Genomic DNA, 15,103 nt, shown 5'->3' on the forward strand with positions numbered 1-15,103 from the left:
AAGCATTGACATTCACCTTGAATATGCATTTTTTTGAGAAATAGAACGACTGTAATGAAATCTTAATTACGTCTATTTCAACTGTCATCGAATTGATATCTTATCGTATCACTGTTTTTGTATAGCACCTGATTTCACTCCCAGTTTTTAGTGCAGTTCGTGTTGTTTCTTATTTATTATTTATAACTGTTGAGGTAAATGTCCTTTGTTTTTATGCGTCTTTGTTTACTTCTTGGTTTTGATTGTTATTGTCTTATAAGGTAAGATATTTAAAGATATTTTTATTCCAATTAATGAGCCCATGAAAGCAATTGTTTAAATAATTGACAAAATAAATTTGGTAATAGTTATTATATAGATATGAAGATTATAACGATCTTAATTCTAAAATCTGAGATCACAAGCAGGCTATAACAATAAGCATCCAATCACATCACTTCTAACTTGACTTCCACCACCTCCCAAGGGTCCTTCAATCAAAGACCATAACAGTTACTACTAAACGACATATTCTTAAAGCAATTTCTGTTGACCTAAATTTTGCAACAAGAAACATAAAATTCAGCCTTCAAGTAGATCCTTGAAACGAGTCCTAAATAATTATATGGCCATAATACAAATGTATAAAGTGCAAGTTTTCATTAAATCCAGAATCGTATCTCCTGAACGGTAAATGTGTCAACAAACCAACATACCAAAATTCGGAAAGATGGCACGAAATAAAATCAACTCATCCGCCTTTCATCTCCATCTTCCGATGAGAAATTCATTAAAAAATTGAGAAGTTTTAATTCTTATGAGGCAGAATCATAGAAGACCTTATCAAGAAAATTTAATATAACATAGATAAGCTACTAGTATAACATTTACTCTTTGCTATGCAGATGACGCCCTTGCATTGAAGAATTAAACGTGTGGCGACTATGTTAACTACATCTCCATGAACTTAAAATAAAGTATACCAAAGGTACTAATTCGATTTTTGTTACCTCTATCTTGACTTCAAATGATATCAATAAAATGGTGCACGTATTCAAACTCGAGCAACTGTATCTGCAAGTCAGCAAAATGATATATGTATACATATAAATGATTACCTATGCCGTATTTTTGGAATGTTTGGTTCTCATTGCTCTTCAACTTTATACTTGTTTGACTTTATTACCGTTTTGATCTGAGCGTCACTTGTGAGTCTTATGTAGACGAAATGCGCGTCTTGCGGATTAAATTATAAGCCTGATACCTTTGATAACTATATGCTACAACAATATTCGGATGATAAAATCGATTCAATTAATATTAATCAAAAAGACCTGAAAATGAATGGAATGTATAACATGTATAAAGAAAGCTCCGGATAAAGGAAATTTCCACTTAACCATTACTAACTGTTTTACTCGAATTATCTTTTAAGAAATGATATGTTTTGTTGTGATCATTCCCTTTTTTGTAATAAAATCAAATGGCTTGTGCTGTTTTGACATACAGTCTTTACAGAGAAAACAGAAATTGTTTATAGTTTTGTACAAAAGAGTTTTTTCTCTACATGTCTCACCAATGGGGATTTCAACTTTAGTATACTGCAACACTTACGAAACCATGTTTTGTTACATCTATTTCAAATTTGCAAAAAAAAAAAAAAATCAGAATATTTTAGCGGTTTTTGTCTCTTTTCTCATAATACCTTTAAGAAATGCCTTCAGATTTTAAGCGTATTTCAAGTTTGTGATTGCGCTGCTACACTAAAAATTACATTTGCAACTAGTGTACAAGTTAGAACTATTAGTTTAATACTATTCTTCAAAAACTCACTGCACAGTTATTAAAAAATGTCATTAATCCTCTTAAAAGAGCAGTTTTCTTTGCACTTCTTTTTGAGAATATTCCTCAAAATTTGAAGAAAAATAAATGTTTTTACAGAAAAATTACAAATCAGTAAGGGGCGACTTGTTTATTCACTAATAATGATAGAGGTTTGATGCACATTAAATCGCATTGCTGGTTATCTGAGGATTAATTTGAGCCCTTAACCTCATCTGTACGTCAGCAAATGGCGATTAAACAAGTCTAAATGTCCCAAAAAAATCTTGGTTTCACCGGTAAGCTGTACCGGTGTGAAAAAGAGAGGGTTAAGGGATGTGTGTGAGGAGATTCTGCTAGAGCCTTAGTGAAATTTACTAAAAGAATACATCGTGAATCCTTATTTATAGATTTCCAATTCAATAGTAAAATTTAAATGAAATTTTTATTTTTATTTTTCAACCCCCCTTTTTTGTTCTTTATTTTATTAACTTGAATTGTGTGATACATGTATAGTGCAAAATAACTGATAAGATGAACTTTGAAAATCCCAATTGTCATGCATTTTTGAATGTAAAATTTTATCTATTTAAAATGTTCTTATTTATTATAACTAGTTTAAATGTTTATACCAAATAGCTACTTTTTGCTGATAACTTTTTCATCCTTACAAAAAGTCATGAAACTGTTTATTCTTTTATCTATGTTATAAACACCTGAAATTGTATTTCATATTCTGCACAAAAACAATGCCATTTAAGTGTACACCAGTTTTATCACAAAGGAGGCAGAAATTATCACTGTAGCTAGCAAGATATTTGAACTGACCCAAACTGTGTAATGTTTATAATTTTACTGATAATACTACAAATTTGACAAAATATCATTTAATGAATATTGACAGCCCCTTAGGTTTTATGTTGTTTTTATCTAAACAGTAGTTTTGTAAAACTGTTCAATTTGAGGGCTGTGTGTAGGAGTGTATACACATTATCAAATACTTAGTTGCGTGGGCACTAATCACCTACGGCTATAATATTTTGGATACCATTAGGTACATGGTATGTTCAATTATACATTATGAGCGGAAACAGGTTCTTAACGAACTAAGCATTGACATTCACCTTGAATATGCATTATTTTGAGAAATAGGACGACTGTAATGAAATCTTAATTACGTCTATTTCTGCTGTCATCAAATTGATATCTTATCGTATCACTGTTTTTGTATAGCACCTGATTTCACTCCCAGTTTTTAGTGGAGTTCGTGTTGTTTCTTATTTCTTATTTATATCTGTTGATGTAAATGTCCTTTGTTTTTATGAGTCTTTGTTTACTTCTTGGTTTTGATTGTTATTGTCTTATAAGATAAGATATTTGAAGATATTTTTATTCCAATTAATGAGCCCATGAAAGCAATTGTTTAAATAATTGACAAAATAAATTTGGTAATAGTTATTATATAGATATGAAGATTATAACGATCTTAATTCTAAAATCTGAGATCACAAGCAGGCTATAACAATAAGCATGAATGCATTCCTTTACTATCTTATATTTTCCTGGTTTAATTACCAAAAACTTTTTACTGATAATTGATAAAAATTCTAATTAATAAGATAAAACGTGCAATAGAAGTGATGATTGCAATAATCTGAGTGATTGTTTAATCTGCAGAAGGATTCTACTTACCACATTCATGTAGTTCTTTATTACCTTTGTATTGGTAAAAAATAAGTTAAAATTCATTTGTAACATATGATAAATTGTAAAATTATGTTCAGTAGTTGTCGTTTGTTGATGGGATTGATAAGTCTTTCTCGTTTCTTCATTTTTATATAGTATAGACCGTTGGTTTTCCCGTTTAAATGGTTTTACATTAGTAATTTTTGGGGCCATTTATAGCTTGCTGTTCGGTGTGAGCCAATGTTTCGTGTTGAAGATCTTAATTTGCTCTATAATGGTTTACTTTTACAAGTTGTGACCTAGAAGGCGAGTTGTTCATGTATCACAATTTCTTATATCTATTATAAACTTAAAATGTATTCTTAGTGTGATTACTCTTTCCTTATGGACTATGTGTTGGTCATAGAGTGTAAGAGTTTGATCAAAATAGGAATATTCAAATAAATACGTTCTATTTTCGGAACACACTGTTTCTATATTTACTGTGCTGGTGTGTAGATGGAGTGGTAGTAATTATTCTTCCAGGAAACAGTTATGTATGATATCAGTAGTACTTATTTTACTGTTTGTATAGAAAATGAGTTAAATTTTTATCATTAGAATTTTCAAACAGAGCTTCGTTTGTGGTATCGATGCCCTGCATCATTGTACATCTAATTTTTGAAAATTTGGAAGCCTTTTTGAATTATTTTTAAGAAAATATTTCAATGCGTTTAAAAATGTTTATTGTAAATATACACACTGATGTTATTCATTTATATAATAAAAACAATATATTGGACCCTTACATCCAATCACACCGCTTCTAACTTGACTTCCTCCACCTCCCATGGGTACACAAAAGGCCAACATAAATCTTGGAAGATATTGTACTACATATTCTTATATTGCCATATAAACATATATCTTCAGAAACAACTATCAAAATAAGGGATGATCCGTATTCAAAATACTTCACATGCAAAGTTATTTCGAATTAAAATTAAGCTGGTGATCATCAATAATGTAATAATCCCGACATGGAGTCATGAGATAACCTAAAAAAATTGTCTAATTGAAACTATTATGACAATTCAAAAACAAAGTCATGGCTTTTGGACAATCTCAATTTCAACTTTTATTTCATTTCAAATGCAAACGTATACTCTTTTGATAGGTTGTTGTCTCTTTGACAAAATCCCCATTACCATTCTTAATTTTAAATGTATAGTAAAGCGATTGCTTTACCGACGGCATCGTGACACAATTTGGGTTGCATTAACCAAATAAATATTTTCTTCATAACCCTTCGGAAATTGTAATAGTGTTACCATGCACTTAGCACTAAAACAATTATAACTTCACAGCTTAATGACAATTTAAACACCTTCTTACTACACCTTTCAATTATCAAACAACAGAAATTAGCATTACCCATTCGATTTGGGAAAAAGCGTTGTGTATATATATTGTTTTTATTTAAAAAGGAGGTGACAAAAATTGTCATATGTCCTTCAATCAAAGACCATAACTACTAAACGACATATTCTTAAAGCAATTTCTGTTGACCTAAATTTTGCAACAAGAAACAAAATATTAAGACTTCAAGTAGATCCTTGAAATGAGTCCTAAATAATTATATGGCCATAATACAAATGTATAAAGTGCTAGTTTTCATTAAATCCAGAATCGTATCTCCTGAACGGTAAATGTGTCAACAAACCAACATACCGAAATTCGGAAAGATGGCACGAAAACAAAAAATCCATCAACTCATCCGCCTTTTATCTCCATCTTTCGATGAGAAATTCATTAAAAAATTGAGAAGTTTTAATTCTTATGAGGCAGAATCATAGAAGACCTTATCAAGAAAATTTAATATAACATAGATTAGCTACTAGTATAACATTTACTCTTTGCTATGCAGATGACGCCCTTGCATTGAAGAATTTAACGTGTGGCGACTATGTTAACTACATCTCCATGAACTTAAAATAAAGTATACCAAAGGTACTAATTCGATTTTTTTTACCTCTATCTTGACTTCAAATGATATCTGCAAGTCAGCAAAATGATATATGTATACATATAAATGATTACCTATGCCGTATTTTTGGAATGTTTGGTTCTCATTGCTCTTCAACTTTATACTTGTTTGACTTTATTACCGTTTTGATCTGAGCGTCACTTGTGAGTCTTATGTAGACGAAATACGCGTCTTGCGGATTAAATTATAAGCCTGGTACCTTTGATAACTATATGCTACAACAATATTCGGATGATAAAATCGATTCAATTAATATTAATCAAAAAGACCTGAAAATGAATGGAATGTATAACATGTATAAAGAAAGCTCCGGATAAAGGAAATTTCCACTTAATCATTACTAACTGTTTTACTCGAATTATCTTTTAAGAAATGATATGTTTTGTTGTGATCATTCCCTTTTTTGTAATAAAATCAAATGGCTTGTGTTGTTTTGACATACAGTCTTTACAGAGAAAACAGAAATTGTTTATAGTTTTGTACGAAAGAGTTTTTTCTCTACATGTCTCACCAATGGGGATCAAGCAATTCAGTTGGAACGACAAATATACTACAAAAAGTACATTGGAAGATACCAAGACCTTGTTGATAAACATTCCGTATCAACTTCCCAAACAGAACACAATGATCTTGCAATAAAGATTCTAGGTACTGACGTTGATCATCATCTTAATTGCGTGTTATAGTGGTCTTTTATTTGTCCGTGTTTTTCATACTTTAACTGTTTAAACAATGTTTGGTGATGTCAAATTGACGTGGCCCCTATCATTGAGTTATTGGCCTTTGGTAAATCTTTGTGTCCTGATCTATCATTCTTTCTGGTGTGTTTTAACTATATACATTTTTGTTTTTTCTGGCTATATATATTTGTTTGCTTTAATGGTGATATATAACACAATGTTGACTTATGTTCCCTTATTTTTGACATGTTTACCTATTATATATGTTTGTTTTGTACATACATTGTCAATATGATTGATTATTTTTCGACTGTATTACATGTAAATGTTTAGCTAGCAAAAAAAAAAACAGGATTAAGCCAACATTTTCTAAACAAACAAAAAAAACGATATTTTTGTCATTGAGCTTTTTAACGAACTTTGAAAATCAAAAGTTCCAAAAATAAATGCATTTTCAAGATAAAGCTTTCTATGTATGAGAAAAAACAATGTTTAGTATTGTGAATGATATTAAATATCTAGAAACAATATATTTACTTAAAATAATGTACATACACAAAATGAATTAATGATCTTTTGTTTCAAGATTAAATGTACCTTTTAGAAATAAACTCCCTCGGACTTATTATGGTTCACAGATGAGGAGGACGCAGTACAATCAGCAGTAAAAACATACAATCTATAGAGAACTAAGATTTTACATAAAATAAATTATGTCTTTGTATTTGAGTACTAGAAGTAGTCTTTGGCATCTTTAAATTTGTTCAAGGAATTTAGTTTCAATCCTTTTACTGTTATGCAGGAGATGAAGTGATTATGATGAAGCGTTGTCCGTTATCTGCAGGATTTAATACCACCTCTTCATAAACTGAGTGCTGCTGAAAAAACATGAATATGACAAATTACAAAATATTTATTAAGGGAACAATGAAACACATATTATCTTAATTACTCAAATCTCTCAATTTGAAAGTTAATATTAACAAAGTAAGTTTGCCATCCATTGTTTTAGAAAATTAAAGGCACAGACGCTAAAATGTCTCGGCTGGTTAGCTTATCTTACTTGAACTTATGTCGAAAGTCGTTAATATGAAGTATTTCTACAAACTATAACATACACTAAAAATTATCAATAATCATTTAATATCAGATGAACCCTTTAATACAGAAATGTTTACCTCATACCATACACCACATATTATTATCTGGTTACTAATAAAATCATAGAAACAGAATTAGCTAAATAAGCAAACGGAACATTTCCAAATGAACAATAAAAAGAGATCTAGGTCCTCTTGATTATGTATACTCCAGAAAGCATGTACACTATGCAATTATTCCATAAAACAAATATAGCTGACGTATTGCATATAGTATCTATAAGCAGACGTTGATCACATATCCATGAAAATGAGGTCAGGGTCAGTTGAAACCTGCCAGTCGGACATGTAGTATGGGTGATCATTACATATATTAAATATAACGGTAGATGGTGATAGTATCGGAAAAGGACTTGACAACGAAAACTAAACACTTGATCATTGATTCATGGAATAAGATAGAGATCAAGTGAACTAAATATGTAGGACTCTCGGATTCATTAACCAAATAAAGTTATCATGTTACACATATCTAATGATAGTTCACAGGAAAAACAAAACAATAATCTTTTCAAGCTAAGTCATGAACATGGTGTTAGTACAATTGACATTTCACAGACGGAGCACCTGAGATTACATTATATGTATATACATGTACATATATCAATACATGAAATTATTGCTTTACTTTAAATAGTAACTGATTGTAAAATGACTCAACTAAAAGAAAGGAAATCATTTGATAAAATAAAATGTTCAAGAATTATGTTCACATATTGTTAAATATTTTTCGTTTCACATATATAACTTGTTAGAAATTACAGTAAATTTGAACCAAAAATTAGGTATTCTCTGAAGATAGCAATAGTTGATAGAAGGTAGCTAACTGGATTTTATTTCTGCTATGTAGAATTGCAGTTCAATACCGAAAACAATAATATAACTAGTGTGTACATGTAATTATGATATCAAGGCGTATTACAACAAAAGGATAATGGGTATCCATCTGTGACACAAAAACAGTACATGCACAGTTTAAAAACACATAAAGCAAAGGAACAGCGCTTTTATTTCTGTTCTTTATCTTAAAGTGACAGCAAGGTCGTCAACACAGAGCACATCTTTTAGTTGATATCCATTCAAAAAAAGTTTCCTTTAAAGCTTGTCTAACTTGCGCTAAGCCTCAATTAAACAAAACGTTTGCCAACAGGTCGTTTTTTATGATAATGGTTTTGTATGTTCCTTATCGTTAATGTCCCCCTTTATGTTGACACAGATGATAGGCGCTTACATCTCAATTGATACGTTCGGGCGTTCATGTTCGCGTATAGACTTTTTTTAAGAGGGACATATACTCGACACAAAATGTACTCCAGCATGTTAAAGAAATAACATAAATAATATATACTGTTCCTATCATAAAATGTTAACCTATTCAATACGTATGTGACTGAATTTAGAAGCTTTTTTTTGAATTTGTGTAATTTGTAAATTTCGCGATTGAAATATTGACTGAAGGAAAATTAACAAGGTGGTTGAAGGTTGTTGATGCATATATAACAGGATAGCATTTTGTATAAATGTGTCAACGATAACGTTTTCGCTGTGGCTAGCTAGAGTTCATTTGATGTTCATTTATAGGTTTTATTTAATAACTTTATTTTTGGATAATTACATGGATGTCCAAGATTTGAACATTGGAAATGCATGTTTATCATGGTTGTAACTGTAAGAGATTTAAAAATCGGAATGCATATTTTGTATGAAAGGCCGAGATTTAAAAATCGGATGTATATTCTACATGGATGTTCAATCTTTCAACATTGTAAGTATGAATGAGCAGTATTTGATTATTGGAATGTGTGTTTAACATGGTTGTCAGAATTTAAAAGATCGGAATTTCTACATGGATTAATGAGATTTGAACACCAGACAACTACTGTTGCCAACTGTTTTACAACATATTCGGGACGAACATATAGGAATGGGATAATCTAGAGCAATCGCGCGATGCGTATTTTATTTTCTTTGGATTAAGGTTTCTTAAATTCTTAAATCTTCGTTTGGCTAGAAATCTTTGATGCAATGAGTTTGGTATACACATTGCATTTGTAAAGTAATCGGGTATTGTTTTCTGCAAGTAACATTTTCTTTACTTTTTGAAAATACTTTGAAAGTAAAAAAAAGAATAAATAAATCAAATAAAAAAGAAATAAATCAAATTTAACCTACTCGACAAAAATCGGCGCGTTTGCTGTTCTTTGTCTCTTTCTTGTTTTGTCCTACAAAATAAATATTGTAATGAATCTAATTAATCATCATTATGTATGCTGCAAATAATCAATTACATCCTAAACTAGTTGACATTTCGTAAATCAAGAATGCCATGTTGGTATATGCACCACCCTAACAGAATAGATATAGTAGGTAACGATGTAAAATTCGTGTACAGAAAAGGATGCGATAGGGTTAGAACAGGCAACAAAAAATCTTTTAAAAAAAATGGGATTTCTGATTTGAAAACAAATTGTTCCTTCCTAATATATTCCTTCTTAGGAGAGTTTTTTTTCACGAGAACATAAACGTTTGTTCTTACAATAAATTTTCTTTAAAAAGTGCACATGTAGAAAATTTCAACTACTTAACAAACAAATCACATATCTATACATGTAGATAGTTACCTGCATACACGATTTTTTTAAATCGTGCGTAGAAAGCAGACACCAACAATATTATAATTGTGCAGCAAAAGCAGGTGGAAATGTAAGCCACTAGATTAATTGAATACGATTGCCTTGTAGCTACAAAAATAAATAATGACAAAAACAATTATAAAAAAATAAATTAAAGAATAACTAACCGAAAAATTCAATAAGAAAGTGTCCAAACAACACATTATTTAACGAATCCTTTGATTAGTTATTCTTTTTAGTAATTTGGCATATGGCTTGATCACATATGAAATTGAAGTAGAAAAAACATTTTCTTATCATTCACAATTTGTTTTGATCCGATTTTATCGACTTCTTGTCACGCCTATTGTTGTATGACGAAGAGAGAAATAACAACGTGTATTTCACATGTGAAGTTATCGGTTTGTATTTCACTTGGAGATCATTGTAATCAACAGTGAATCATAATATACATTGATGTTTAAACAGAAATAATCTCTATCTGAACATGCTAATGTTACATATAAAAAAGAACATTTTTCATTATTGAATTATCTTTCTTTGTTCAGTTGCATGTCGACGAAGAAATTTTCGTAGCCGACAATGTTACACTGGCTATCAAAAACACAAATAATAAGGTCATAACGTTATTGAATATATGTAGGACTCTAATCGATGGTGGGGTCCAGATCTATGGCACGTATGACGCCACAAACGCCATTCTACTGAATCTAGTTTTTGTGTTCTCCAAATCTATGGCAGATTTTTAAATTGCATTATAATCCAGGCCAAGGGTAAATTATAGCGTCATAATTGAAAATCGTCATATGGAATTACCCAGGACTCAAAAACTAATACATTTGAAATACTTTCTGCTTTCTTTCTTTCTTTATGGTTTATACAAACATGTGACCTTTTATCTAGGGAAGGGTCAATATGATCTGCATCGTCCATATCCCACGATGGATAAAGCAACGCTGTTTAGAAGAAAATCTTGCAAGAAAGTAATTATAGTTAATATTGTTGCTACGGTTTGATAAGTATATACAATTAGGGATGAAACCACAGGATACCAATTTGATTGAAATAGCATCAGTTAAAAGAGATTAATCATCACCCAAAGAAATATCATATAAAAAGGCAAACGGTTAAAATCTGTTCATTTACACTGCAGTTTGGTTTGTTAAAAAAAAATCTTTTTTGAATAGTTAAAAATCAAAACAAGACGCTTAATAGTTCCATGCGTCCGATGCGTTGTTTTCAATTTAAATTCAACAAGAACGCTCAAAGCGGAATATTTGAAAGCCGATGATGTATAAGGACGGAACAGGAAAAGAGCTGTTTGACCAAAAAGTACGTAAACAGTAGCCAAATTTATCTAGAATCAACTTTGCCTGAGTAACTTGAAACCTTAGTTTTCTTATAATGACTGGGTAAAACAGTTTTCATGCAGAGTAAGAAATTCTTATTTATGTTATCCTGTAGGCACATCATTCACTCGTAGAGTTTGTTTCAGTGTAATCCATTTCCTCACTTAGGAATCCTTATAGCTGCCTTTCCGATTCGGTTTACCATAATGAAAGTCCATTTCACAAATGGTTATAGATATGAACCCATTACAGACCTTTATATGTTTTCTTACTAAGGTTTTGTTTGTAAACTGGGACGGGTGCCGAATTCAGATCATGCCATAAATTTCAAATCTAGAAAATCCGCCATAGAATAGGTTTAGAAAGTAGTACATATTCAAGCCAAAATAGTTCCTACGCATAGCTGTATATTTGTCAATAAGTCAAATATTCGGGTAGTATTGGTATTAAATTCAAAGCTAGGGGCTTTTTTATCACTGTAGAAGTTTATCAAATTATAATAGAAAGGCACATTTACCCTGTTTTTCAGATCTGAAGTGCAGGTTTTTGTACTATCCAACTTCCGGGAACCTGTACTCTAATTTTTAATTAAATGTATGTTGATTTTTTTACCTCTTGTCAGGACATTGTATAGTTTTGACATGAATTGACTGCCATTTTATTTGAACTTTAGACAAAGAAGCCATTCATGCTTGAAATTGCAGAATTCAACATAGAATGCAAAAGGGCTATAAATTAATGGTTTTGTACCTATTGAAAAATTGCCATAATTTTGGATTTACACACATCTTTCATAAATTTGTTATGACATGATATGTCCCAAAGTTACATTTCATACAGAAAACATGTTTGCACGGAGAACCCTCTTCTTTAGTTGTTCACAATAAATACAAGTATGGGTAACAATTATGACCCTTATTACAAATCTAATAGGCAGATATAAACACTTCATGTTTTAACTATATATAATAAATCTATAAATGATGACGCCTCTATTGGATTCGCGATACAAGGTAACAAAATTATATACAAATGTCATGACCTTAATAATCATTTATTTGGACCTTGGTTAATAAAGTACCTATGGAATATATATATATATATATATATATATATATATATATATATATATATATATATATATATATATATATATAACTCGTCTAAACATCAACCCAACAATGTTAGATCTGTAAATTTGCTTTCGCAAATTTTTTGTTCTTCCCTCGCCGGGATTCGAACCCATGCTACTGTGATATCGTGACACCAAATCGCCTGCACTGCAGCCGTCCCGCTAGACCACACGACCACCTGGGCTCTCATTAAAAGAGCTTTCGGTGGGCATGTGTTACCTTTCCACGTCAGTTTTTTAATCTAGCGGCGTACTACAGTACATGATATATAAGGCATGAAGATGTTATTGTTACAGATCAGCTAAATTATCTATAGTAAAGGATCCTACAAATTAATGTGAGATACAGTCACAGAAAATAATTATATTCATAAGTACGTCTGAGTCAGTGACAACCCTACAACAGATGTATCCATCGGATCGCCATCAATGATGGTGATACATGGCTGTGTACATAATGTATATACAACTCGTCTAAACATCAACCCAACAATGTTAGATGCGTATGTGTTTCAAATATGATAAATACTAAGTACAAAGCATATATAAACACTTACATATTGCATGTGATTCAAGTGTTTGAATTGTCACATTGTCTGTATTATCACTCTTTCCTATGACATTTAGAGCATACATGTAAACTAAATACTTCATATTTTCTAGGAGACCTTGAACCTTTTTGTGGCGTTCATTAGATAAAATTGCAATTGTTGTCCAGTTTTGATCCATTATTGAACGATAGTTTATGGTAAAACTTTGAGGATATCTACCATTGAATCCTGCATTCCAAGTGACTTCAAAACTAACTAGTAATGGTTTAACGGTTAAATTGCTCGGTTTATCGGGTACAGCTTTAAAATATGACACATTATATTAGTAATTGCAACCATTAAAAATTAAACAATAAGGAAGTCTTAAAGTATGTTCTTATATTTTTTTCTTTGGAAATAGTGAAGATTAAATTCCTTAATAAATTTAAATTTTAAATTATCTATAATAGATGTCTTTTCGTCATGATAAGAAATCTCGTCGTATGAATTCCTGCTATTGGCTTTGAATATACTAGTTAAACCTACTGTATGAGGATGGGTGTATCTTACTTACGCCAAAATAGTATTTTCAATGCAGAATGATAGTTTTCCATAATTTCGAAGGGGTTCTCTCAGTGATTTGACTAAACATGTACTATGTTTTTGAAAAGCATACTTAATGCAGGGTTTTTCATTTAACGAAATTTTTGGTGTAAAAATGATTGGAACAAATTTAAGTTAAATAAAAATTCATCGATATGCAAACTAAATATAATATATATCAAAATACTCACTGCCTTTTAGTAAGTCATTTGAACAACTTGAATTTCCGTGCTTATTGGACAAATAAACTGTGTAAACAGTATCAAAGTCTGTGTATGTTAGATTATATATTAGCAGACCTACAGTTAATGTTGTTAGATTTACTAATACCCCGTGTATTTTAACGGGTGTACTTGTTTGATTTATCTGATATTTGTATTTTGAAGAACCCTTCAACTGGAAATGACCTTTCTGCCATGTATAATTTACAGGTGTTCTGCTATACACAATAAATGTAATCGTAACCGGTTCTGTTCTTTCCCTAATCTCTGTGTTATTTTGAGGAATACAATAGGGCTTTCCTACAAATATAGAAAACAAACATACAAAAATACACATTAAACTGTTTTTTTTTAAATTACTGCCACTTTGTTTTACAAAACCAATGAAACATTCTCCGTAAGACTTCTATCATTTGATATGTTCTTGTGATTGAACTTCTCTCCTTTGATTGTAGATTGAAAGTACTTAAATACATTTACGGAAAAGGCATGTCTTTAAAATAACTAAGTTGTTTTTGAAAATTTCTTTTTGCGTTAATTTTCAAAATGTGTATGTCATTCTGATAAATTGCCTTACTGTGTAATATTTACCAATCAATTATTAGGTTTTTTAAATTCTTTGGCTGAAAATTCCAAAAACTGATGGGTTGATAGTTATTTGTCCTTAAAAGCTACATTTGTGTATTCTACAATGATTTTCTATAAATATAGACCGATCTTTAAAAACCTCATCTTGTATTCACATGTTTTTTATCTGACATTTTCAGGAAATTTTGTTTTTAATCTAGCAGTTATGCCCTTATATACACAGTTTTAGACATAAAAAAATGGAATTTTTCAAAATCATTTGTACAGGAACAGATGGTAAATTACGTGTAAAACTTACCTTATGCAGACAAGTTGTTGATGAGAATTACGAATTCCAAATATTTTTTTAGGCCTTGCCATTATCAGTTTCTTTTTGACTAATGAGTTTGAGTGACCTTTTCGCACCTTTTGGCCTCTTTTCTATATAAATAGGTAGCATAGCGGTATTATTGATTATGTCTGGGAAAATCAATATATAATCAGGATCAAACTGGCATTATTACGAAATTGCTAGACGGAATATTTCCCAATTCATTGAATGTAAACATTCATCAGGTAAATATATTTATACGAATATGTACAAATTGTACTATTAAGTTTAAACGCAAGAAGTTCGAAGAAGAGCTTTAGAATGAACATCGTCTCATCTAATTTGAACAACAGTGAAATATAATAGATATATTATGATATTCAGG

At 30.6% G+C, this 15,103-nt stretch overlaps 1 protein-coding gene across 1 annotated transcript in view; it reads right to left on the bottom strand.

The window, feature by feature from the left end:
* Window positions 1-4,196: 4,196 nt before the first annotated feature.
* Window positions 4,197-15,103, bottom strand: part of LOC139523487 (nephrin-like) — a 43,578-nt gene continuing 32,671 nt past the window's right edge. Inside the window, exons 6-10 of the mRNA XM_071317549.1 lie at window positions 13,791-14,120; window positions 13,024-13,317; window positions 9,974-10,093; window positions 9,525-9,574; window positions 4,197-7,070 (exon numbers count right to left, since the gene is read on the bottom strand). Coding sequence (XP_071173650.1) covers window positions 6,987-7,070; window positions 9,525-9,574; window positions 9,974-10,093; window positions 13,024-13,317; window positions 13,791-14,120 — 878 coding nt within the window. The 3' untranslated portion in view covers window positions 4,197-6,986. The remainder of the gene's footprint in view (window positions 7,071-9,524; window positions 9,575-9,973; window positions 10,094-13,023; window positions 13,318-13,790; window positions 14,121-15,103) is intronic.

This window comes from Mytilus edulis, chromosome 5 (assembly GCF_963676685.1).
Source record: "Mytilus edulis chromosome 5, xbMytEdul2.2, whole genome shotgun sequence".
Classification (NCBI taxonomy): Eukaryota; Metazoa; Mollusca; class Bivalvia; order Mytilida; family Mytilidae; genus Mytilus; species Mytilus edulis.